The sequence below is a fragment of the Argopecten irradians genome, chromosome 1, assembly GCF_041381155.1.
Source record: "Argopecten irradians isolate NY chromosome 1, Ai_NY, whole genome shotgun sequence".
Lineage (NCBI taxonomy): Eukaryota > Metazoa > Mollusca > Bivalvia > Pectinida > Pectinidae > Argopecten > Argopecten irradians.
The window spans coordinates 42,544,174-42,568,694 of NC_091134.1; the positions used below are offsets into that span (position 1 = coordinate 42,544,174).

At 37.5% G+C, this 24,521-nt stretch overlaps 1 protein-coding gene across 3 annotated transcripts in view; it reads left to right on the forward strand.

The window, feature by feature from the left end:
- LOC138328673 (SAM and SH3 domain-containing protein 1-like) overlaps nucleotides 1–24,521 on the forward strand; it is a 52,115-nt gene that overhangs the window by 8,577 nt on the left and 19,017 nt on the right. For 2 of the 3 annotated variants that reach the window (XM_069275487.1, XM_069275488.1), the window contains exons 3-5: nucleotides 6,892–7,539; nucleotides 8,924–8,976; nucleotides 24,007–24,059. In XM_069275487.1, the coding sequence (XP_069131588.1) occupies nucleotides 6,892–7,539; nucleotides 8,924–8,976; nucleotides 24,007–24,059 (754 nt within the window). The remainder of the gene's footprint in view (nucleotides 1–6,891; nucleotides 7,540–8,923; nucleotides 8,977–24,006; nucleotides 24,060–24,521) is intronic. The other variant, XM_069275489.1, reaches the window with a different exon arrangement.

Here is a 24,521-nt window from a genome sequence, read left to right on the forward strand (position 1 = left end):
AGGGTACATAACTCCTCTTTTGACAAAGAAAAAAGCAAAGCCCGCCCAGGAAAGATCTATTGGGAATGGAAGTATGGAAGTCATGAAGTCTGTCCAATATAGTGTGCATGCCAATACATGAAGATTAAGAGATCGCTTCCAAATTAAGATTCTCAATTATCATCTTTTGAGTCTGAGAAAGTATTGTTATTTAATGATATAAGAGATCTGATAGATGAGTAATTGGGATCTTTCAAAAATGAAATTTGACAAAGGATGTACAATCTCTTATTGTAGCCTGCCCTGATAGAAATAGGGGGAATAAGTTGAATAGGACATTCACATAGACTTTAATGAGGATTTCTTAAGGATCCATTTTTGAGCAAAAGAGATTTTGCTATTGCATTGGGGCACCAAAAGTAAGACGCAAAAGATTTCCAATAAAGAAACAACAAATATTTTACTTCAAGAAGAATCAATGGGTCAAACTGTGCACTGCAGGAGCTGTTTTAACCCCTTTTGAGGACAGAGATAGGGGAGATTCAGGAAAAGATAACTCTGATTGAGAGTCAGTTCAACCATCATGGGGTACTTTCAGTTTAATCACTTGACTACAATGATTTGTTAGAAAAGCCAATAGTCTTGGTTCTAGAACCATTAATCTGAGTTAACTTTTACATCAGATTACAGTTTCTGACCAGTTCTTGCATGTAATCAGAGGGATTTTTTTGGTGTCATTCCGTTTGGAAAAATTTTTTCAAAAATTACAGAACTAAAAAGAAAAAAAAAGATTTTCATACGAATGGCAAAAATCCGTTTTTGAATCATATGGGAAAGTCTAAGTCTGACTTGTATGATTTGCTATTGTAGACTTCTGCAGACGCCCATCAGATCAGGAAGGTATATTTGGCCACCACCATATAGGAACCTGATCATTAGGAGTTGGAGACACTTGCTCTTCAGTAATTTATTGATTTGCTAGTGAAATCCTACACTGTAGTTTGTCTGGGTTTGTCCCTAATTGACCATGTGTCAGTATGACCCCCATCAGCCAGCCAGACCCATGTTATAAACCTGATCCCCATCACGCTGGCTTTATGGGATCCCTATTTTATCCAATATTGTCCATTGATTTGGTTTCCATCTCCTATTTCCGTTGTCCTATTTGTTCTAGGAAGGAAAACCAAATCGGAATTTCTTTCTTTCAAGGTACATTGGCACGACTTGTCCAAGTATGAACCAAACCCTGCAGATAAAAAGGGGACACAGCTGTGTAGCAAGGCTAAGGCCATCAGCGAGGGGCCAAACTCCTCGTGCCAGACTCTCGTAACTTTAATCCATAGATTCATCAAGTTTAATGACGGGGAAAATTAAATACCCTGACATTCCAATCAATACCTGAATTCTTTATGAGGATTTTTTCTTGATGGCCTGTATATAATATAGCATGGGTAACATCTTCCTTGACTTGTGGAGGTACAGCAGGAATTAGCTTGGAGGGATAGTATGAAGGGTTTTCTATAAAGATTGCTATATTACATAGACAGTAATAGGTATATGGTCGCACTCGGTTGGAGTACCTGATACTTAACTGTATGTATCAATTATTGATGGCACCCCTCCACCGAGCCACACCATTTAGTGGATAAAGGACAATTGATTTTCTTTATATAAATATATGCTGATGTTGTTTCTTGGCAGCCTTTGTTACAAATCAGCTTATACACACACAGAGGTTTAGCATGCTGAGAATTTCTTCTTCAAAGGACAGTCAGGTCATCAGCAAACACTGAAAATGTTAACATCAACTTGAAATTAATTGCAGATTATTGAAAACCAGATAGATATGTGTAATAATATAATACAATATATATTTTACATCAATTGCGAAACAAGTAACCATAATTTAAAAAAAATCATTTTTGATGGCCCGAATATAAGCACAGGAAGGGTCTTAGTGAGGGAAGAAACTGGAATGCCTCTAGAAACTCATGATCATCAGGCAGGTGACCCATGACCTTTTCAGGTGTCTGTACGTGCAGGTGATCAAACTCGGGTTGGCTAGCTAGATGAAAGGCAAGTGGCTTAGCGATATATGTCCTTGTAGATATTCCATTCAATTTTGAATGTGTCCTGTTTTAGACTAATATAATGCAGATAAGTCTTATTTCCAGCAACAATAAGGGCATATATATATATATATATATATATGGTTGCAAGGAAACTGATACATTAGACATGTACAGACACTTAAGGGCAAAATCTATTGCCAAAATCTCCCTTAACTATTGGCCATCAACATTTCCTTTCAGATTGATATTTTCAAGAATCATATGCATTATGTACGGAACTGTTGAATTTGATGATATTATTGAGCAAATATTTTTACATTTGATTAGAGTAAGTAAGTACGGTATGTGGTATTTTGTTTTGCACCAATGTATTTCTAGCTTGTATTATTAATGAAAGTTTTTGGTTTAGATTTCCCTTAAAAAAAAGCTCTAAAAAATGAGAATTGTATATAAAACTTAAAAGAGACTATCATATTCTACCAGTCCTATAGAAATATGTACATGAACAATACATGCCATCTGAGTTTCATGTTAACATCAAGGCTGGTCTGTAAGATATAAGGTACACCAACACGATCAAGTTTCAAATGGTAGAAAAGGAAGCCAGATTCACAAAAGAAATTATTTTTGTACTTTAAGGCTGAAGGCATTACGGAGGAAGTGGTGTGCATACAGTTATCAGAAAAAGCGCTAATTGGGATTCGTGTAATTATGTATCATTATACATGTGCTTAATTGATAAATTGTGACCATAAAAACTCTGATAGATAGACCTAGTGGTGAGACAGGTTACTTTTTACAATCTGCATTCCACACGTTTTCCCCAATCTTTTTGTATATAACATTCCAGTTATGAAACATATCTTTCCAAGTATGGTATGTAACATGTTTATGTTATCTGAACAAATTACTACAATAAAAAGCTCAGAATTTTTTTCATGGAGTATGAATTTCCATTATTTTCACTTTATAGGTGTATATATTGTGCAATGCTAAAATGTTTGTATATATTACCAGTGATTTTTTTTGGCGTTGATTATCTTTTATGTGTTATATGCTATAGCTTTATTTTGTTCCATATAATAGCTTTCACACCAGGTCAAGATGTTGAATACAATATGTTGGTAAGTTATGGGGAAATCATCACAGAAATTGAAATTCTGTTCTAGCGAACCAGCTACAAGTTTGCTCTTGTGTGACCTTGTGTTCAATGAGGCAAGTCCACCTGTGACCCTGCGCTACAGTCGGTGATTACGATAAGTCTCACAGGAGATGTTTGAGATAAGTTATCTAAGGTATCGCGGTAGATAATAACAGCCTCTTCATTGACACCCTTACAGGGCCATTCAACTGTTTCAATTACACGTTCTCAGATCAAACAACTTAAATCGGGTGTTTGTGACTTATAATTGGTATAACTGTAAAGGGTGAAGGTTTTAATTAAACCCTTCTTACTTATTGTCGACTTCCACCACCACCACTCCCATGTGTATAGGCCCGCATAGCTACGTATTTCAGAGAAGACCGCTTACACGGTGACACGTTGATGAATAATGAAGTGTTATAACACTTGTCATAATATATAAGTTGTGCAGTAAATGTGTGTAGGAATTCTAGAGAATTCCAGTCTTTTCTTTCCTGTGGCATTTCCATAGTTTTATATGTGAGATTTAAATTATACATATATATGCAAATAAATTCCATTGGGAGATCTCAGAAAAGGAATTATTCACATTTTGTTTCCGTTGCCAGTGCCGAAGCTGCATGTGTTTTCTCTCAGTTGAATACAAAGTCAAGGGTTTTAGACACGTCCTGTCTGTTATTTACAAATTGATGATTCAAGAACTTGTGAATTTATGTACTTTATGCAGAATATTTTTTTTTGAAAATTGGCTAGGGTTGAAACAAATATAAAATAAATATCCTGACTGTTTTCTATTGCGTTTTAGGTAGTGTGTTCGTATATACCGTTTACATATACCAGAAGGAATAGCAATCAACCAATGGTAGTTGACTGGTTGTATGCAAGGCCGATGAGATAAAGAAAGATTTGTGTATGAGGGGGGATGCATATCAAATGTGCCGTGTGTATGGTTGGTTACATGCACTAATACTACAGGGAAATTCTAAAGCTGACAACACAACCATACAGTGTTACAGAATGTAAGCGTGGCAAGGAATGGAAAATTCATTAAAAAAATTCAAAAATCAATAGTCTGTCATTTGTTTCCATTTAAAGGAATAATACATGTATTAAATATATATATAATAGAAGTTGAAAGCATGATTTGGTAATTTATTCCTCATTTAAAGAAACGTCCGGCTACTCTGATAGTCAATTCCTCTGGGTACCAATGCAATCTATATGTACAGGTCTCCAAGATGCACAAGTCATTTCTGGCAACGGCGCATCATCAGGAAGGCTGTTGGAGATTGCCTGTCAAAATTTAATTATTTCATATCAGTAGAATTGATTACAAATTTGCGCAGCCCATAGTGGCAGTTTTGGTACTCTAGCGTTAGACTCATGTGTTTGTATGATCATTTGGTCAATTTGATATGAAGCATATTGTGAACAACATGTAATCATGATCATGATACAGAAAGTTGTGACGATAACAGCAATGACATTGATGATATACAGAACCATGTAACCTATAGTTACGAGAAACAGCATGCAGAAAAGGAAATTACAATAAATAAAAAAAACATATTCACGGTATATAGATTCTTGTAAAACCTGGGTATGGGGAAAAACAATACATTACATAATTCTTTTCTAATCCTAAGACACAGCACAACTTTCCTTGTAATTAGTATTATTTTCTTTCTAGGTAAAGAGGCTAATAAGGGGGGGAGATATTTATTATGTTGAGTAATTAGAGTTTTGTCAACATCTGTCATCAGTATCATATATATCCCAGTGATCAATCTGAACCCCATGGGCCTCTTGTATGTGATTGAGTCAGGATTTTGTCAATGAATCTAGACCTGCGAATGCTGCTGAATTAGTGGTGAGATGATGGAAGACTTCATTATAATGTACATTCTAGGCTGGCACATTCCTAGGTGTGCATGGCTTATGATTTATGTAATATGGGTGTATGCACAGCCAGCTGTGCTGGACCTGGATCAAATGGATGGGGGGACAGTGTACTGGGATTACCAGTATATGTCTCTTTATGTTACTGGTGATGAGAGGTGTTGGCAGTCTCCTAAAGACATCATAAGCTCCTCATCTGCAGCTTGGTAATGCAGCCAGCACTAAAACTATGCAGCCTCTTGGGGGCCTGCATACAGAAGAGGGAGGGGGACTAGCTGTTTATCACAGCGACTTTCTAATAATCCATGTGCAGTGTTTTGAACACATGTCAAAGAAATGTTTTAGTTTTACCCCCTGACGTGTTGCAGTCTTTTAATTGCTGTTCAAGAACAAAAGAACTGAGACTTAATTGATATATATAGTGGCTGGAGGTTATATAGTAGTTGGAAGTTTTAGAAATTTTAGAAATTTGTTTAAATAAAAGACCTTGATCATGACCTACTTGAAATCTCTGGTGTTCAATAAGAGGTGGAACGTTTCAATATTTACCCAGCCATGGCATGCATATGAATAAAGTGTGTATACTACAGTCCTTGGTCGCAAATATATGAGTTAGCTGGAATGATCTAACCGAATAAACAATCATATGTATGCATGAGTGTAAGTTAGAGTCCTTGGTGGCAAATTTATGTGTTTTCGAATAAGTTGAATATAGATATCATCTCATGCATTATTCTGGTTAACACTGGTAAATGTTGGCAGATGAAAATGGTGTAATTCTCATTCCTGAAGGTCACAATTGTTTACATATTTGGCTTCACTTGGGTGTCATGTAACCTTCCAATCAAAACAACTGTTTGTTGGCAACTCATCTTAGGAGTGTTTTGGATCATTCCAATCAAGAATTTGGCAGGGACGATTTCCAAAAATCTCTAGGACTGTATATTTTATAGGTGAATGTTGACATATATAAACCTAGCAGTTTACCAGGAATGTGCTTTCTAGTTTACACACTGGTTCATGTCATGCTATGTGGATGATAGCGTTTTACCCCTTGTCTGTTTTGTATAAGTGGGATACCCAATGGTCAAATTATGATAATGTTCTAGCCCACAGGAAGATGCAAGCATTCTCCATCAATTTTGTGATAAGAGAAAATGCATTAGATTATGTTGCCATGTTGATGTGTGAATGCTAGGTTTGGAATGGATCCTAAGGACTTTCGTAAAGAATATGGACCCAGTCTCTTGGTAGGACCTAGTCTGTTAGTTATATAGCAGGAAAACACACAAGGGAAAACTCTACCAGGCTATGATAGGATTATGAATCATATTTTGCTTAATTGTTAGATGTTTTGCTGCCCGAAACTTCAACCTCCATTTTTGAGTCTGTCTGTTAAATCATGTTAAAGCTGTAACTGTAAAGAGCAATAAACCCAACTGTGTATGTTTGGTAAATTCTCTCATTGTGGAGAAGACAATCTGACTGAATAAGAGATTGCTATTTAGATAAGTGTAAGTATATATTAACAAAATTATATCTGATTTTAAAAAAAAGAAGGGAAAAGACAAACATCCACTTGCTGCTATATTGAGTGTACAGTATTCTATTTGTTTTATTCCATGGTAGATTTCAGTAGGTAAAGACTGAGGTAAGACAATTTAGATACATCATCCATTTACTGATGTGGGTGACTTGGCCTATTGCCCATACAAATGGTATGATTTGTTTGAACTTGCCAATGTATAGATCTATAACACGTTCTTATCTTTCTATACCTTTGTCTTATATTTGCAGCTGGTCATGCAACCTGTGCAGCAGGCGGGGGCCATGGTGAACAGTCATTCTTCCTACGCCAGCTCCAACCAGGGTCAACAGCATCCATCTTCTATCACGAGCCATTCGCCATACGCCAGCTCTAACCAAGGGCCACAACATCCATCTTCTATCACGAGCCATTCGCCGTACGCCAGCTCTAACCAAGGGCCACAGCATCCATCTTCTATTGCTAGTCATTCGCCATATGCTAGTTCCAACCAGGGTCAACCTCACCCATCGACCCATAGTGGCCATTCTCCATATGCCAGTACAAACCAGGGACCACCTCATCCAACATCTCTTTGCGGCCATTCTCCTTACGCTAGGACTGGTCGCACTCAGCATACAAGTTCATGTCCAGCTGGTCACTCACCTTATCCTGGTTCTGTTCCGACCGGACAGCCCAGTGTCCCCAGTACGGGTCAGGTTAGCAGACAGGTTAGCCATTCACCCTATACTAGTGCTGGTCAGACTTGTAATTCACCCTATGCTAGCTCCAACCAGACTCCAGTACACTCCGCAGCCTACCCTGTATATGCCAGCTCAGGCCAGTCCTGTACCGCCTCACAACAAGCCCAGTATGGCAGTCCAGGCACCCAGCCTCCTCCCATACCCTCTTCTCTCCCGGTAAGTTGTCTCCCCTTACTAACAACAAGCACCGATTAACACATGCTGCCATTGTCTTGTCCTGTCCTAACATCTTCATCTCACAATGATTTGAAACAGAATAGATTCACCTCGTAATAAAATAAAGATTCTAATCTCAAACTAATAATTTATCATTTGCGATTTTTTAAATTTAATAGTTGTTAATTTCAAGTGACTATTTGAAAGCCAATGAATGATAAATCTATGAGTATTTCCTTCAAATAATGTGATTGATCTATAATGTCAGTCCTGAATTCCTTACAATAGTACACACCAGTAAGCATGGTGCCGTGGATGGCCGTGGATGGCCGGTTGTATGATAGTTTCACCTGTGCTATCAACAGGCTCTTGCACTTTTCACCTGACTTGCCTAATGGCCGATACATTTCTACTGCAGGATCTAAAGCCTGATAAGTCGTCGTGTTAGTGACACTAGATTAGACGTATACAATCAGAGTATTGGAAAGTCATTACAGATCCAAACAAGCTCTGTATGTAATCACATGACACGGCGGGGGGAGGTCTTGTGGCACGTATTCATCCAGGTCAAAATGGGCATTGATTATTGTATAATCAAAAAGTGATGCATCAAATACAGGAAGTCATTCCGACCAGTCGTGCGGAATAATATCAACAGATCATCGCATTTGGATCAGTGTAATGGAAATTCTCCCTTTTGAATTTTGCTATCATTGGAATACAGTGACATGATACCTGAGTTGTCATGTTTCTTTTGATCATTGCTATACAGTCAATGAAAAGTCAACTTCATCTGTATTAGATGGTGCGTTCTCAATGTATAAAAGTATAGATTCTCTGAAGTTTAGAATTCAAAGTATTGTCAGTCCATTGTCCTTAATCATGTTATTCTTTGAATTAGATAGTGGCTAAATAAATGGCATTAACCCATTTTCAAGGTCACAGAGATCATTTGAATTAAACATGGTACAGGATAAATGACCTACTCTAATTGCATGTCACATTTAAAATGAATACTGTACAATAAACATGTTTATAAGGAATGGTCAAAATGATACAGATTTGTCAATATAAATCACCATAATATGTTTTCAAAGTTATTAAAATATGTTTGAGTATATAAAGAAAATGTTTGCATGAATATTGTTAACCTATATAGCTAATACAGCATTATATTTGATATTCTTTAGACTTTCTTAGATGTAGACATATTTCGGCAAATATTATATAGAATGATCTAACAGTAATAAAAAAAATCTTAATTAAAAGTGCTCATGTATAATTTTGCGTTCATGTTCAATGACAATTTATGTATTGATGTATTGATCAGATTACCATGTTAGAAAGTTAAAATCTGGAATATAAATATTTCTATATTTCACAGCCAACTACAAGTCATGTGGAGAAAAACCCTGACCTGCACAGTGTCCATACAAGGTAAGGGTTTATCAGGGTCACAATTCTTTGTGTTTGTTTAAGGTCTTATTATAATTAATAGCCATGGTCATTTAAGGCTGTGACAAGTTTAAGAAGTGGAGAAAGCCGGAGAACCTGGAGATAAATCACCAAACTACTGTCAGTATCTCCAGGGAACTGTCTCATGTGGGGGTTGAATTGGAACCTATATTGTGACCAGTACTGAAGAAGTTATGTCCCATTATGGGAATTATAACAAAGACTTCGAAATCTGTTATAGAAAAATCACTACATATCCAGATGAGTGATGCAGGCCCTGTGGGGCTCTTGTTAGAGATTCCTATGTCATGATGCTAATTGTCAGGTGACATAACATTGTTGTAGAATTGCCCTGGGCCCTGTGAACAGGATACACAAGTGTTTGATATCATATATCTTAATTAGGATGACAACATTTTAGTCTCATCCTTAAATACACATGGTCTATTTGAATCATCAGGGTTTTCCTTCCGATTTTGTTTGAGTCAGTTTTCCAATAGTTTGATCTGATCTGTCTCTGTCCTGCAGGTAGGTGTTAAACAGGTATAAATGACATGTACACCCCCCCACACATATACATTGTAGAGACAGGTTACTAGGAGATACATCACAATTACTGATATTACATACAGTGGGTCTAAGCCAGGTCGACCATCCGTGACCAGGTAGCTAGTGTCTATGTCGCGTTATGTCTGGTTCTGGTTTGAACCCTAGTCTCTAGCTGTCAACATTATAAGTCCCCTCTTATGCTGTAAAAGGCAGTTGCTATGGGGAATACATTTAATAACTGTTTTTAAATTGCAAAATACCACATGCATTTTAAAAGGGCAGTTACTAGGGGCAATACATTACTGTAAATATTACATTACAACATAGCACATGCAATGGAGGTAAATTAAGACGGTATCCATGTGCAGACATTAATACAGTGTGTCACAAAAACTTATGTTATTGACGTAATATCTTCTTCATACACTAGTAAGTCTTGTGAATTATATATTAGTTACTAGGAGAAGAACATAAAATAACAAATTGCCTATAAGGTACTGAGACCTACTTGTATTATGGGTTTTATTACTTGGTACAGCAGGTTCTACCAAATGAAAATGCATATTCAGTATGTAGTGATGAAGTTCATCAAGCCATTGGTGATGTTTTTTAGACTTAGTGTAGAACTGGAAACGCCATCACCATGATAGATCGAGGAAAAAACTGGTGATAAATTGTGTAGGCTCTAACATATGTATGAGCTATCAAGAGTTTTACAACCCAGTGCCCTTCTAAAATATGATCTGGAATGTGTGTGTGTTGTATCCTGGTACAACCAACTCTATGCTATATGTCTCCCTAAACTGTATCTAAGATAGTTTTATCTGCATTTTCTGTCAATTGAGAGTAGAACGTTTTATATGTTTGTTTGTGTTGTACCTCTTATTAACAGATATCATCACTTAAGGGCTGCAGGATTTCGGTAATGAAGAACTTGGAGAAAATTAAACTGCCAAGTCTGTACTTGGCAACTGCTTTCTGCTAGTGTCCACATTGTAACAAAGAAGTGTTTGGATGTCGTAGATGCTAGACACTCCAACCACTTGACCACCATGACCCAGAGTAGCTAGTCCAGGATAAATGAAAGACACTTTAACCAATAAGCTAACATGAGCCTGAGTTAGTAGCCCAGGATAAGTAAAAACACCTTAGCCACTTTGGCCATCATGACCTAGAGTTGGTAGGTCAGGATAAACAAAAGACATTCCAATAAGCCAAAAAGACCCAAAGTAGCTAGGCCAGGATAAATGAAAGGCACCATAAGCAATAATACCCCAAAAAGCCAACATGACTCAGAGTTGGTAGGTCATTACAAATAAAAGACATCTAACCAATAGGCCACCATTACCTAGGGTTGGTAGGTCAGGATGAACAAAAGACATTCCAATAAGTCAAAAAGACTTGGTTGAACCAAAGACATCTTAACCAATAGGCCACCATTACCTAGAGTCAGTAGGCTAGCATAGAAAAATGACACATGAACCACCTTGTCACCTCACATTTGTAGACTATACAGTTTTATTGCCGTAATGATATGGAAGCCATTGTCTATATCATCCTGTTGTGTCATGTTCAAGTCAACTACACTGAAAAAAACCATGTCTGCATCAATTTAAATTGCAAATGTGTAATATATGAATAATGAAATATAGGAAAACATTAAGTAGAATTTGATAGTAGACTGTCTATGTTAATATGTGTTCTTCTGTAAAACTTGTGAATACCTACTAGGTATGTTTGTGTTGTTAACAAAATAACTTGTGTCGGAAAAAGTGAAATAAAAAGGTTCTCAATGTGTTGTGTATTGACATTCAGTAGATATAGGGGGTGGGATGATATATATATAGAGCCAGTATTGGTGTTTTTAGGTAGTCAGGTTAAGGTAGTCTGGCCATTTTGATATATCGATGGGATATTCGTATTTTGAGTCGCTTGTGCATTCATTAAAGGTTTTAAGGTAAAATACTAATTAGGCATTGAAGGGGAAGGGAGATATTTATAGGAATGGAAGCTATTATTGGTCAAATGCAGTAGTGTTATTGTTAATAATGAAATGTGTGGAGCTCAAACAATTGGTGTACAAAGAAAGGTTCTGGTACTTGAAGACTACATGACATAGGTATATGGGGACTAAATCATGAGGGAGGGTACATGGCTTATGTATGTTACAGAAAGGTATTAGGGGCACTGACTAATGTTAATGGGGAAAGATATTGGTGGGAGATTAATGTTGTTAAGAAGGGTGTTGGTGAACTGATGCTGTTAAAAAGGGGGTTGGTGGGAGATAAATGGTGTTAAAAAGGGGGTTGGTGGTTGGTGGGAGATTAATGGTGTTAAAAAGGGGGTTGGTGGGAGATTAATGGTGTTAAAAAGGGGGTTGGTGGGAGATTAATGGTGTTAAAAAGGGGGTTGGTAGGAGATTGATGTTGTTCAAAATGGGGCTTGTAAGGGACTGATGTTGTTAAAAAGAGGGTTACACTTGTGTTTATGGAGAAATGGGTAGGTGAGGGGACTGCTAGTAAGGAATGGGTTGGTGTGTAGGTTTAGAGGAAATTGCAGTGACTTGAGAGTGAAATATTGTGAGGAGAATTGTATGTGGGGGTTACTTATGTTATTTACATAACTTGGTATTGAATGACAAACCAGTCAGCACTCTACTGAAATCTTTATAATTCCTGACAGGTTTTGTGTCAGAACACTCACTATAACTCCTGTCATCAGGGTGATAAACAGCTGGCTACAGTATACTGGGTCAGAGGTCATCCCACTGTGTACAATGGGCTCCCAGACACACAAATATCCCATAGAAATGCTTCCCTCGTACAGACACTGACGATTGTCATACTTCTTAGCACACTTTGTGTTTCTTCAACACCAACTTTGATAAATTATCTGTTATTAAGATAGGTTGTTTAGGGAATGATCTATAGAAAAAAATGCTTGTTGTATTCGGAGGAAATTAAACTGATATATTTCGGTCTTCATCATTACCATGACTTGCACTCTTAAATGCAGGAAATTTCCATTCAATGATGTTTATGCTTGAATTTTTTGCTGATGTTTATGATTCAATGAATATATTACATGTGATAATAATCAAAGAAATTTATCATCAGAATTTTAATAAAATCTGATTGGTTTGATAAAGAGGCCAGCCTCAGGTTGCTGTGTTCAATGTGGCATGTATTGTTGTTGACTTGATGGTTGCTAGGAGATAATGTTCTGATGTTGGTGGCAGTCAGCAGCTGTACCAAGCAGTGTGATAGGTTTTGATACAACTGTCAAAACTAGATTGTTGTTTTACCCTCAATTTCATCATCTCATTGCTGTATAGCTTTAATCTTTTGAAAATTTTGGCAACATCAGTGTTTTACAGTAGAAATGAATTATATTTTTTTCACACATTTGCAAAACAAAGTTATATCATGCTTGTTGTCCTGAAGGAGCCAGGCATATACTATATTGACAATCAGCTGGAGTTTCTACACAAAAATGCATTTGGTTATGTAGGAGACTTCATGACTGCCCAATGAAGATGACCCCATGAATATTGTTTCACATCCATTATCTTAGTCGAACCTGGACTTCCTGTGTGATAGTCATGCATTAACATTGTACTACCTAGCCACCCTTAACAACATAAACATGTATGTGTTGTTGTTCTCGGTGGCATTTTCATGTGACAAACATTTTCATTGGTGTCATTGACAATGTGGTTTGCTGGCAGTGACAATGTGGTTGGTTGATGGTGTAGTTTATACAACAGCAGCTTGGCTGTTCTCACTGTGTGACAGGAATGTTGGTGCCACTTTGTGATACCATCTATCAAAAACTCCATTCCACTCCCTTGGGCAGTTTTCACACAAATTTGTTAGCTTTGACTGAAGTCTGCTAGTCTAATAGAAGACAAATGAACAGCAGAAAGATGGGATCATTATCAGAGCGAGCCATGTGCTAGTCGTTTTGTAGTCTCTCACTGTTCTGGAATGGTACAGTTTGATGTCCCTTGGTATTTGGTGAAGTGCTGGCAATGTGATACAGCTAATATGTACTGAACAGGCTGCTATTAGTGCATACTTTGTTTGGAGGAAATCAGATTTTAATGGCCCAAATATGGTAAAAATAAATTAACTATTACGATGGAATTGGAAATCAATAAAAACTGCCATCAGATAGCTGCTGACTGTAACATCTATATCTGAGGCCAGCGGCCAGGATTTAGTTTTCTGTGAAAACCACAAACAGATAGAAATTTCATTATTTCTGTCAAAAAAGTTAACATGAATCAGACAAATTGCCTTATATACTATAAACCCCCTCCATACCCATCCCCTTTAAAATGAAAGAAAATGGAAACTTTTTAATGGATTTGAAATCCTTTTGAAAACATTGTTTCCCTTAATTAGGATGCATATACTGTTTGACCCACTTAAGTTGAAATTTCTTCTTAATAGATCCAATGAAATATAAAATAAAATAATAAAATAAAAGTCTAGTGTCCCCATCTTCCCAGGCCTTCGTTGTCTGTTTTCCCTGATTGCATTGGGTCGGATAACTTTAGGTATATTTTGTTTCTGGGGGATTCCACTGTAAGATGTATTTTTATGATATGTACATATATATATATACTTCATCTGTGTTGATGGCTACTAGAACATATACACTTGTCAGAGTAGATTGCATTTGGACAAGTGATGTTGATATGGCCATTCATCTGGATACTGTGAAACAACAAGAGATAAGCTCTATTTGCTGGCAAAGTTTCAATAATGATTAATATCTCCAATATAAAAAGTCTGTCTTGACTGGCTACCCAAGTCACCCTATAGATGGAGGGCTTCTCATGGAAGAACCAGTAGCTGATATCTATCTTTGTATTATAAATATTGGTCATGGGGAAGCACACACTTTGCCCACAAGGGTTATCGGATAAAGTACATAGAGCTGAAGGGGTGGCAGGTCTAAAATGAGGACATAAGGGAAGGGCTGGTTGGGGTAGTGTGGCTGGGTAAGGGAGAATGGGGAGCTAGATTTGTTTTGGGCAGGGGAGGTGAGTTTGGGGCTAAGTTGGAAAGAGTTAAGATTGAAATGTGGAGTTGTGTTGAAGTGTTTAGTTGAGAATAATGAAAAATGTTTGTGTGTTAGGGTTGAAGGACTTTACTTCAATTGTTCAAATGAATGACCTTGACATTCATTCAAGACTTCAGAGATCAAATAAGCTAAAGATTGCATTTAAGAACTTAATAAAACTAAAAAGTGTAGAGACCCGATATTGGAATGTAGCATGTTGAGATGACAGACTATCAGGTTTGTTCAAATGAATGACCTTGACCTTCCATCATGGTGTATGATGATTTCAATGTGGATAAGGCTTAACATATATACTAGAAGTTAAAGGTTCATGCATTAGTGACATGAGTGATGTTTCACATTTAATGGGGAAAATCTTGGTTAACTTCTATAATCCTTCACTGGAAAATAAAAGGAATTTATTTTAGGTAATGGTGATGAAAACATGACTAAAACAACATAAGGTTACTGTTATACATTGTCTAGTCTTCGTCTAATGTATATATACTATGTCTCTTACATAACCCCCGTCTGGGAAGAAAGTGAACCATTGAAGAGGAAGCCTTTTAGACCTTTATTTGCCTTTACTGATTTCTTACTGTTTGTGTTACTTTGTGTCAGATCTATAGCCGGATCAGGAACCTTCTCTGATACAGTCCCTTGATAAGGTTTATAAGTCTGTCCATGATTGGGTATTAGACTTGTCTATCGTCTATATGATTTACTTGTCTGTGAGATCCATCTTAATATGATCCCTGTGGTCGTCACAAGTCTCCATCAAAATGTTGAGGCTTGTAAACAAATTGGAAATGTTCATCTATAAGCAGCAGCTGTGTGGTTGAGTGTATCTAAATAGCTGTGTGTAGATATTACTTATCACAGACATGACAATCTGACTGAAATATAGCCATCAACACAGGGACGTAAAGCAGCCTGCTTCTTTTAATCTCTACATATGAAACGTTTCATTTTAACACTTTAATGTCATTGAATTGAATTTTCGAGCCTTCAGTATCTGCTGTGTATAAAATTTTTTATGTTGTCTTCCCTTAATTTTTATGTTTCTTTCCCAACCTTTAAATTTAAGAACAGGTATTGTTGATACAGATTATTTAGGGTGGTACTTTGTTCTACAATCAGATCTTCCAACTACCATACAAAGTATTACAAGAACGCAACAGAAAAATTAATTCCTTCTGACATTATTATTGTAGGATCAAGAAACCGAATGTAGATAAGACTTATGTTTTATTAGCCTTCAAAAGTGATTTTACATTCGATTACATCATCTTTGATTGGCCAAGTAAATCCTTTAGACAGATTTTTCACGATCTCTGGTTCCAATGCCTCCACTGGTATGTTTGTGTTGTGTGTGTAATGTTTTCGGTGTACTTGCTCACACTCCGGTCGACCCCCATCCTCCTACCTGGTACGCCCTCAAGCCACATACTAAACACACCTGGCTCCAATATATCGGTACATCTCTGTGTTAACTGTTATAGTTATGTGTTTTGTATGATGTTCTGCCCTATCTGACCACCTGCTGAGATGAAGAAGTTACCGGGTGATAACTTCACTTCCTAGTCGTAATGAATTACACTGGCAGATTCCCATACTATCTCCTACATGTAGTGCTAGGATGGTTTGATAAAGCGTTGGCTCAAACTACATTTCTGTACTTTGAAAAAAACAGTTTTGCCAAATTAGCATTCTTACTGGCTAATTTGAAAGTAATTTTCAAAGTTGAGTATCATTAAAAGCATATCTTATTGGCTAAGTATGGAAGATCTAAAAAGTTAAAGAGATAATGAGCTTTGTTTTAGCTTTGAAAGCTTCTTGGGTAGTACTTATTAGATGTTCAGTAATAAAAAGTTTCAATAGAGTTATCTCCCCCTGGGTTTTTACATCTGATAAGTTTGTTGTATTACTTTGACTCCAACGAGAAAAGCATGAATATAGATGGCTTATGATCAGAATGTATAAAAAATTACACAAAATGTACCAGAAACTACTCAAATATAGTCTAAAAGTTTGTCTAACTAGTTAAATATTAGAAACTGGATTATAAGCGGGTTATACATTTCAATATTTTGTGTAAGTTTAATTTTTGAAACTAGATTTTAAGTAGTTGTTAGGAGTTGACAAGAAATTGTTAAGATGGAGGCTACTAGAAAGTTTGGCATTTGCATTGAGAATTTAGTGTTTTGGGGATGTGGGTAGGTTGTTATGACAATGGGTTTCCAATTTATACTTTGTACCATTTACATATAAATTGAATTATTTATATATAGGATGGCTGGAGGAGGCTGTCACCCTGGTGATGACAGTGGGCTGGTATACTGATGACAGGCCTCAGGTCTTACTTACTGGAGAGTGTAATATCGTAATCATAGTTCTGACATCCAATATCCACCAGTTATACACCTCTGTGACGTTCGCAGATTACATGATGACAATGTGTAGAGTATTGCCAACAGGGTTGACAATGAGTTGATTATTTCTGATAAACTTGCATTCTATTTATGTTATGGATTTATGATGTAGAAGAAAACATATTGGAATGTACAAGGCAGCTGGTACAAGGTTAAGGTCAAGGTCGGCGTCTTTCCTTGTTTTAATCGATTACTTACTAGTTCTAGGTCATGGTCATTGATTGATGTAATTTTTTTATAAGTCAAGGTCCATTAACATTATCAGATTTATAAAAAGCTGATTTCAACAATTACATCTGTTTTTAGTTTATTTTTGATTAAGTTCAAGGTCAAGGTCATAGTTTTTAGATTTGAATGAAAAGGCCATGCAACATGATTAAAAAAAGTATTGTCTTATCTTAAATATCTTGCTTATCATATTATCATCAAGTTTCGTATGTAATATTATGGATACAAAAGATACTTGCTATGTTACTTCATTGCTACTTGAATATGCGTTTATTTCTGAAATGTTATCAAGCTACTCGCCGTATCGATCAACAATACAGGAAGAATTCTCAAAACACATTTAGGTCCAGTGAACGCATGGCTTCATCACCCGCGCTATTTTCGAATTCATACGCACGTGTCAAAACAACACTGCTAGTTTTTTTTTTTAAGTTTAATCACGACTGTAAGCTCATTTTGCCAGGCAAATGTACGTAAATTTGTTTATTATTTAGGTCCAGAACTGCAGACACAAATTCAATCCTGTTTAGTTATTGCATTTGATATCGATCGTTTAGCTGTTTCTCAAAGATTCACGTGTCGATCTAACGTTAACAAGAATCTGATATTGGAATATTTTTTTGTTATTAAACAATTAAAATCGATTTACAAATTCGAAAATAAATACTTGTTGTTCGTTTTAAGTGTAAATAATAAACGTATTTATCAAGTAAACGAAACGATATCTATTTGCCTGTTCTTCACATGTAGGTCACATGTTCTTATTCAAATAAGCGGAATCCTCTGTACATATGTTTTTAGTTTATTTTTGAGTAAGTACAAGATGAAGGTCAAATTATCTAGATTTGAATGAAAAAGCCATACAAGATGGGATAAAAGTATTGTCTAATCTTAAATATCTTGCTTATCATATAATCATCTATAGAAAATTGTGAGTAAATTGTAAGATATCATTGTCAACATATATAGATTAGAAGGTGAAGGTCACCCTGTCAGTCTAGTCGGGTGTAAGTAATGTCGAGGTTAATTGGTTTACCTGTCTGAGGTAGATCACCACCGTGAGTAGATCTCATTGTGTGGCCAGTGTGGTTGTAACACAGTAGCTGTCTATTTAGTATTCAGACACAATTTAAATTCAATTTGGTTTGTGGTTATGGTGAGACATTTCAATATACATGCTACATTCAAACCAGAAGTGTTCACACACACTACCTGTCGTCTTTCATGAACTGTACCGTAGTTAAGGCATGGGTTGAATTTACCACGAAGCAGAATCTATAATCAAATCTCAGTTTCTAGAAAGTTATACAAGATGATGAAGCAGTAATATTTTGATTCTTTTTATCAAAATATGGTGATTAATGAAGTTTTTTTGTATGGATTAATTCTACATTGTAAGAATAAACTGTGGGAACTGGTCTACTGAATTTGGTACTGACAAATGTGTCTATAAAGAACACCCAAGTGACATGTAAAAGATAATCTTTATAGCTAAGTTGTCTACACTCAGGTCAAATTGTGTTGTAAACTTGTAATGGGCTAGCCATTTGGGACCAAAAGAAAATGGTCTTATAATACAGGTGGTCTTTATACAGTGTTGTTTGCTAATGCAGGTTTGTCTCTATATTTCTGTCATTGAGACCAGAACTATATCCAATGGCTGTAACTGGACACTGAAGCTATTTATGCAGCTTGATGTCTTGATGCAGAAAGCTTCTTAATGTTGTAATGTGAAATTCTGACACATGCTACTGAATGAGGTAACATGACACTGAGCTGTTTGTGGGTGCAGAACACTTGTGAATAAGATCTGTTTTGACACCAAGGTCGGTGTGTATTGCCACCAAGGTTGATATCTTTATAACCTGTCACTACAGGGTTTAGGTAGACAAATTCTAATGTGATTAGCACTCTATATCAAACTTACAAGAAGGAACAAAGACCATATTGGCCAAAATCCCCCGCTGTGATTGATAGGAGTAGATATTGTGATAGTGGAGTGATACAGCAATGGTCAGCATTGGTGTGTTGACCCTATGGACTAATGTCTCGGGTAGATTGGGATAATGTCTGGTAGTCCTGATCCCACATTTTATGTGCTAAACAAACAACAATTTTGCCCTTCAGCTCCTCTGTAAGTGCCTGCTAATTCTATCATAACTAGATTTCAGCTAAATCAACTGAAATGGAATCGTGGCCGATTGTTGATGTACCTACTTAGTCCAGTATCAATAATCATAACCCAAACATAGGTGATTATAGTGGTGTATGTTGGTGGATTCTGTCTTACTCGGTGTTTCACCAGTAAACCACCCTAGACTACATGCTTGTCTTTAGATCATAGAACATTATGACTTCCAACAAAATTGGAGATTTAGGATTTTTAACTCAAGAGGGATCATGTTGGTTCAGTAGTTAACGGGTAGCTGCACACAGGACAGTTCCATATATGAAGACACAGGTGAATGGATACAATAACGGGGCCTTTTGTATATACTGATGTAAAGACATGTAACAGAAACTTAATGGAACCCTTGTAATAAAAAACGGGGATGGTCATACTATAGATGTGGGCGTTAAAGGGAGATTTCACTGACTACATATCAAGAAATCCTTCTCGTAAGGTTTAGCAGGGCGGTTCTGTGCAAAATTTTAAGATGCAGGTTGCCAGTATATGCGACCATGCTGTCTCTACCGTTGTCAAGGAAACTTGTCGTCCATCCCACCTGGACGACCTGATGTATCAAGGTCACACTGGGAATATATACAGGTGTGAACGTATGGCTCCCTACAATAGACAGTTCACTGCTACGGCTGTCAGATATTGACTTTTGGCTTTTCCAATCGAGCCAACTCATAATAAATGAGGATTTAATATATTTTTCCATAATCAGTCGTTTTAATCACCACTGGCCTATTGTTGTCCACAACATCTGGTGTGGGTTTGTCTGAACAAAAAAAACGGAGGGTAGTTGACCAGCACTCTATCGACCCATGGCTCATAAACAAGAACCTACATCATGTCTGCATTACTTATTTATAAACACAAAGATATGGTCGCATGTGTCTCCCTAGTTTTCTATTAAGGAGAAGTAGAGACAGTTTAATTCCAAAACACCCATGTTTAACCACATAGCCACACCAGACCTAATTATAGCTGCAGCACCTCCCCCTAGGCTACAATATTGTAGTACCTAATGCCTGTTTAGGTCCAATACAACAAACCGAAGGACAGAGATTTATGGACAAATATTCAAAATACAAATTGGAATAAGGCAGGCCAGCAGTACTCTAATACAAATTATGTTTACAAATTGGTGTGAAATCAGCTTTGCTCAGCATCCGGATTCAATATATTTTCAAACTGGAGGTGTTGACCCCTGGGGGTGATGAGTTTTCTGATGGAGACTCGCTACACACAGTTAGACAACCAATATTCTGTCGTGTTCTATTAAAGGGGCAAAAAACTGCAGCAATTTCAATGTTTGATTCTGAAAATGTTTCATTCCAAGAGAGTTTCAGTTGTTAATTTCAGTGAATGCTCTTTTAATGACACTTTAATTCAAATTCTCTTTTGTTCAAAAGTTTAGAATTTTTCAAATTCCCTTTTGTTCAAGAGTTTAGAATCTTTCTAGATTCACAGCTGAATCAGCTGATGATAGGGACACTATGGAGGAGTGCTTAAGATACCCTGAAATATTACCACAATCTTATGATGCACCTATGGGAGCATGTCTTGGTCACAGAATTGGGTTACATGTGGGGCAGTTGCCAGCCAATGGTCGGTGATTTTTCTTTGGGTACTCTGGCTTTCCTCCACCACCAATCCTTATATGAAAATGACCTTTGCTAAAGTATGGGTTGACATTACAACCTATTAATGTTGAATCCAAGTGACCATCATCAACATAGTAATATACTTTGTATGCTGTCTTTGCCATAATTATAATTTCAAAAACCAACTATTTTTACTGTTACATATTTTTAGCTCACCTGGTCCAAAGACTGAGGTGAGCTTATGGGATACCGCAGCGTCCGGCGTCCGGCGTCCGTCGTCCGTCAATAATCGACTTCTTCTCCATAACCGCTGGTCGGATTTCAACAAAATTTGACTGGTAGCATCCTTATGGGCTACTTACTGAAAATTGTACAAATGATGGGGCTGACCCCCCGGGGGCCTGAGGGGCGGGGCCAAAAGGGGTCAATTTGGCTATTTCCATATAAACAACTTCTTCTCTGAAACTAAGCATGAGATAGCACTCATAATGCAATTGTAGTATCGTTATAGGGTGGGGATTCAAAATTGTTCAAATGATGGGGCTGACCCCCGGGGGGCCTGAGGGACGGGGTCAAAAGGGGTCAATTTGGCTATTTCCATATAAACGACTTCTTCTCTGAAACCAAGCATGGGATAGCACCCATAATGCAATGGTAGCATCCTTATAGGGTGGGGATTCAAAATTGTACAAATAATGGGGCTGACCCCCCGGGGGCCTGAGGGGCGGGGTCAAAAGGGGCCAATTTGGCTATTTCCATATAAACGACTTCTTCTCTGAAACTAAGCATGGGATAGCACCCATAATGCAATGGTAGCATCCTTATAGGGTGGGGATTCAAAATTGTACAAATGATGGGGCTGACCCCCCGGGGGCCTGAGGGGCGGGGTCAAAAGGGGTCAATTTGGCTATTTCCATATAAATGACTTCTTCTCTGCAACTAAGCATGGTATAGCACCCATTATGCAATGGTAGCATCCTTATAGGGTGGGGATTCCAAATTGTGCAAATGATGGGGCTGACCCCCCGGGGGCCTGAGGGGCGGGGTCAAAAGGGGTCAATTTGGCTATTTCCATATAAACGACTTCTTCTCTGAAACTAAGCATGGTATAGCACCCATAATGCAATGGTAGCATCCTTGTAGGCTGGGGATTCCAAATTGAGCAAATGATAGGGCTGACCCCCCGGGACCTGAGGGGCGGGGTCAAAAGTGGTCAATTTCCATATAAATGACTTTTTCTCTGCAACTTAACATGGGATTGCGCTCATAATGCAATGGTTACATCCTTATAGGGTTTGGATTCAAAATTTTGCAAATGATGGGGCTGACCCCCCGGGGGCCTGAAGGGTGGGGTCAAAAGGGGTCAATTTAGCTATTTCCATATAAACGACTTCTTCTCTGCAACTAAGAATGGAAGAGCACTTATAATGCAATGGTAGCATCCTTATAGGGTTGGGATTTGAAATTGTACAAATGATAGGGCTTACCCCCTGGCCTTAAACGGCAATATATGCGAGGTCAAAAAGGTCAATTAGGCTACTATTTTCATATAAATTACTTTGTCTCTGAACCTATGTATTGGATAGCATATTTGTATGGTATCAATAGCATCATTGTATGGTTGTGATTCAAAATTAAACTTTGGGAGTCAATTTTGCTTATTTTTCTAATTGTTAGAGTCTTGTGATAATTACTAACAAAAAACCAGGTGAGCGATACAGGCCCTCTGGGCCTCTTGTTTTTTGTTAGCTTATGTAATGGCGCGTCGTCCGTCGTCCGTCCGTCGTCCGTCCGTCCGTCCGTCAACATTTCCTTTAAATCGCTACTAGTCATAGGGTTCTACATGGATTGTAACCAAATTTGGCCACAAAAATTTGGCCACAAACATCCTTTGGGGAAGGGGAACAGAACTTGTATAAATATTGGCTCTGATCCCCTATAAATTTTGGCTCTGACCCCCTGGGGGCAGGAGGGGCGGGGCCCAATAGGGGAAATAGAGGTAAATCCTATAAATCACTACTTGTCCTAGAGTTCTGCATGGATTGTGACCAAATTTGGCCACAAACATCCTTGGGGAAAGGAGAACAGAACTTATATAAATTTTGGCTCTGACCCCCTGGGGGCAGGAGGGGCAGGGCCCAATAGGGGAAAAAGAGGTAAATCCTATAAATCATTACTTGTCCTAGAGTTCTGCATGGATTGTGTCCAAAATTGGCCATAACATCCTTGTGGGACGGGGCACAGATGTTATATAAATTTTGGCTCTGACCCCCCAGGGATAGGAGAGGAGGGCCGGGGCCCAACATGTACAGGGGAATTTGAAGTAAATCCTATAAATCGCTACTTGTCCAAGAGTTCTGCATGGATTGTAGCCAAATTTGGCCACAAACATCATTGGGTGAAGGGGAACAGAGTTTGTATAAATTTTAGCTCTGACCCCCCTGGGGCAGGAGGGGCGGGGCCCAATAGGGGAATCTGAGGTAAATCCTATAAATCGCTACTTGCCCTAGAGTTCTGCATGTAATCTGAGGTAAATCCTATAAATCACTACTTGTCCTAGAGTAGGGGGGGCAGGAGGGACGGGGCCCAATAGGGAATTAGAAGTAAATATTCAAATTCCTTCAGAAAAGAAACAATGAACCTGTATTCAGAACATTACTTGGCATTACACACCAGGTGAGCGATACAGGCCCTCTGGGCCTCTTGTTTTCATGTACAATTTCTTTTTTACTTTTTTTTTTTCATTTTTGCGATTCTTCCTCATACGGTGCTTCTGTACTGGTATATGTATTTGAAACATTTTCCTTTGATTCATTTTCCTGATTTTTCATCAACTGCCAAACACACGAAATCCAATCACATGCGAAAATAAGTCGTTTTTTTACAGTATATTTTTTAAGGACATTTCATGTGCGTTGTCTCTGCTATTATTGATATATGATGCTTGTAATTTCAGATACATCTATGATAACACTGGCATCCAGGCAGAACACAGCTGTGAAGATCTAGGTAAGTATACTGATATATATAATGTATATAAACCAAATCCTACAGGGATATAACTCAGTGTCAATCGTCATTGGTTTCCATTGCCAATGCTTTAAAGTTCAAAAGGTCAATTGTTGATGATATTTTCGTTATAGAAAATCAAAATTCCTAGTGTGGTTGTATGATTTGGAGTGTGCTTCAAGTGATTACTGCTCCCTAACTGCATGTTTGTGGGCACCAACCAATCAAATTCTCTGTCACTACAAAATGCTTGTCAAGGCCAGCTAATGAAGATAAATGGTTCTTTTAATGATGAAAAATGCTTTTTTTCTTATGCTTTGTTACATAAAAAGAAAAGTAAAGTGTTTTATTATTTATCAATGCCACTTGCTGTTACCCAATGGTGTTGGTAATTATTAGTGTTTGATAAGCAGCTTACAACCAAATCAACAATGCCAGATACTTAATCAAGCTTAGTTCAAA